Below are 3,385 nucleotides of genomic sequence, written 5' to 3'. Positions count from 1 at the left end.
CAAGTACCCTCAGCTACTTACTCTGCTGGAGTACCTGCAGGCTCTGGACTGTGTGCTCTGAGGTTCTGGTGCCATCTCCGCCTACAGCCCTGCACCCTTGTTACCCCCAATTGGTTTTTGTATGTCTAGCAACGAGTGAGAAAAGCACCCACACTAAGTCAGGGGTGACCTCTTGGCTTCCTGGTGGGTACGTAGTGCCTTCTGTTAGCCTGAACATGCGTAAGTTAACCCAGGAGAGACTGTTTTTAGGGCCTTACTAGAAGACAGAAAGAGGAAGTTTCTACTGTTCTTGACAGCCAGTTCCTCCCCTCACCCCACCCAAACCAGTGGGTAAAATTTTAATAACATTTTCCCCTGCACATTAAACCTGATGTAGCCCATATAGATATACAATACTTGATATTTTATCATTGATAAATAATAATATTGTTGGCTGGCTGAGCAAGTCAAGCCCTAAATCAAATAATGTGTGGTTAGCGGCATGTACCCAGGAAGTGGGTTGTTTTTTAAGGTCTATGCTCACCCTTTGCCCCCGCCTTTTTTTTCCCCCTTCAGTACTGAGATTAAGCAGCAACCAGCACAGGCCTCCTCATAGGACACGTGACTTTGCTCTTTTCCGTTTTGTGGAAAGAGTCATTAACAGGAGTCGATACCAGCTTTAATAGCAAGACATCATGGAGAAAAGGTATGCAATTTTAACTTCCTTCTGCAGATTAAAAACTTGAAAGCGTTGCTGGTAGGAATGTGTAAATATGTCTACAAAATGTACAGATCTCATCTGTAAACTCAAACATCAGCTCGTTTCCTTTAAGGGTAAAAAAGTGTTGTTTTGGTGGTTTTTTTTTTCATATCTGCGACGGACAGATTCAAAGTTCTGTTACAGAAGTATTATGCTAGTATCTTCGGTTATGATTTTAGACTAAATGGTTAAAGACGGGAGCACGGAAAGTTGTAGCTTGAAAGTGCTTCTAAAAGTGACGGAGGTAACACGCATGAGACCACTAGCTGATAGCTACATGCCAAGATGCTCTATTCAGAACTTAGTTAATAAGTGAAAAAGGCCGCTAATAACAATAGCAATAGGAAACAGCCTTTTAAGTTTCCGTGTGAAAAATACGCTAAGGCATTTTGTAAAGAGCCATAAGAAGGTTCTCGAACACGACCTGACAAAATAGCCACCAAGACGCATGAAGGTTTTAGCATATAAAACGATAATGTCTGTCACAGGAATGGAGTGTTTCCCCTAACTTTAATGTATCAGATTGGATAAAATCAGGTCAATTTTCTGATTCATGAACAAACATTTACGTTCGAAGCAAAAGTTTTCTCCTGATTTCACTGACGGTTATTTCTGGGAGGAGGGCTCACTTGAAAACGTCTTTCATTGTTTAAGGGTATTGTATTTGGAAATATTCTGAAGTAATAAACCTGAGAGATGAAAAGAATTTGTTCCTTTGCAAACCAGCAAGAACTTTTCTTAGCCTCTGATGTTGTGCGGATGCTCCGTCCTTTCTAACTTATATGCAGAAATCATCAAAATGTTGCCAATCTTAGAGACAAATTCCTAAATAAATCTAACTAGAGAGTTTTGAGGAAATTTAATAAAAATGCAAGATATGATCCCCTTGCCCCTAATATTATTCTATTGTGCTGTTGGATAAGGAAGTGATACCCTAGAATGCAGATATTTGGATTATTAAAGATGGTTGCAGGGTTGGTAAGTGGCAATGGCTTTCTTTTCTTTTATTGTGGTCTATTGAAAGACACTTACAAACTTTTTTTTTTCTTTGACATGGTCAATTTTGTAGGAAATTATTCAGCGTGTTGACACACTCCTGGCACGCTATATTTTAAGCTCTCTTCAATTGTCCACATTGAAGCCAGCTACTTGTTGACTATTAAAATGATTATGTAAAAATGGAGATTAGAATGTGGTATCCAATACTTTTTATTGTGAGCATGTCAGAAGATCTTGGTAACATATACTTGCTTTGATATTCTGATTAGAATTTCAATTCGTTGTGTTTCCTTACCATGGGAAGCAGTATTTCAATCTGTCTTTAATATTATGCTGCTGAGACCCTGCATCCTGAGAAGCGGCATCCTTCAGATAATTTTGGTTGATATGCTATTGCTGATTCCATTATATTATAAAAGCACATCGCATGAATAGAAGTGGTAGAATCCACACATTAGCAAGAATGAATGTCAGAGCAACATCTGAAGTAAGGAGAAGATCGTAAAGGTTTAAAGTATTTAATATGATTGAAAGCCAAATTCTTTGTAAAAAGATATTTTTGCAGCTACTGTTAGATTCTGTTGTTTTACAGAGTGTGTATAAAAGGCTAAGGCAGTTTGGGATGGATTAAGACAAGGTTGTGAGTAAAGATAGGTATACTGATGATTGCAATCCTGCCCCGCAAAACACTGTGCACAGACTCTGAACTCCTCACACCAATATTTAAGGACATGTTTGCAATTGAGTTATTCCTGATCACTCTGCCTTCATGCATTTTGAATAGTTAGGCAAGTTTTAGTGAAATAAAACAAGACAGAATTTCATTTTCAAAGTCACTCCAGACTATGATGTTCACCTGGGGCCAGCATTCAGCCAAATTCAGAAAGGACAAAAATCCTCCCCGCACATCCTCCCTTTGCTAATCTTTTGTCTCTCTTCATGGGGTATGCCACAATTACCTCTGTTTTAAAATCATGCAATTTCTTTATCCCATGATACAGAGCATAGAGACTGTAAGGCAAGTCGCCTTGTGCTTTAAAAGAAAGGCTACGTGGTCTTGATGTCCCTGTCAGGGCTTCTCTGCTCTGTTAACAGTCTCTGTTATACAGTCTCTCAGATAATAGGATCCAAATGACCATTTACACGTTGACGATTCCAGTCTTGCTTGAAGAAATGGCGTGTGATAAATGGCTTCAAATAGTCCAGCACAGAGGGCCTTACCACCCCCAGTCCAACCTGTGGTGTTTAGAGACAAAAGTTCTGAGAGTGTTCAAAAAGGCTCCTCTGGACCCATTTCTATTAAATATTTCTACAAAAAAGTGTGCTTCTTTTTCACAGCAAGTGAAAAACCTCTGCAATGTATCTTCAGACTATTTTGGTTTTTCCACATGCAAATACTTAGCATGATCAATTACTTTATAGGTGTAGATTCTTGTGAGGGAATGCGTGTGGTGTATGTGTGCATGCTCACTCCTGTTCGTGTTCGTGTATAGGCCAGGAGGCAATGTAAAGTATCCTTAATTGTTCTCAACAACATTTGTTGAGACAGCATCTTGGAAGCCATGTAGCTCACCTAGTAAGCTAGACTGAAAGACTGAATGCCCAGAGAACTTGAGGCTTCTTCCTGTTTCTGCTGGATTACAAGCC

General features: G+C 39.4%; 1 protein-coding gene across 1 annotated transcript in view; it reads left to right on the top strand.

The window, feature by feature from the left end:
- Positions 1-575: 575 nt before the first annotated feature.
- Arhgap15 (Rho GTPase activating protein 15) overlaps positions 576-3,385 on the top strand; it is a 591,259-nt gene continuing 588,449 nt past the window's right edge. The window contains exon 1 of the mRNA XM_050140010.1: positions 576-685. Coding sequence (XP_049995967.1) covers positions 675-685 — 11 coding nt within the window. The 5' untranslated portion in view covers positions 576-674. The remainder of the gene's footprint in view (positions 686-3,385) is intronic.

The sequence above is a fragment of the Alexandromys fortis genome, unplaced genomic scaffold, assembly GCF_014885135.2.
Source record: "Alexandromys fortis isolate MF-2015 unplaced genomic scaffold, M_Fortis_MF-2015_v1.1 scaffold_33, whole genome shotgun sequence".
Lineage (NCBI taxonomy): Eukaryota > Metazoa > Chordata > Mammalia > Rodentia > Cricetidae > Alexandromys > Alexandromys fortis.
Note: the sequence above shows the minus strand (reverse complement) of the source record. Positions and strands in the feature narration are given on the sequence as shown.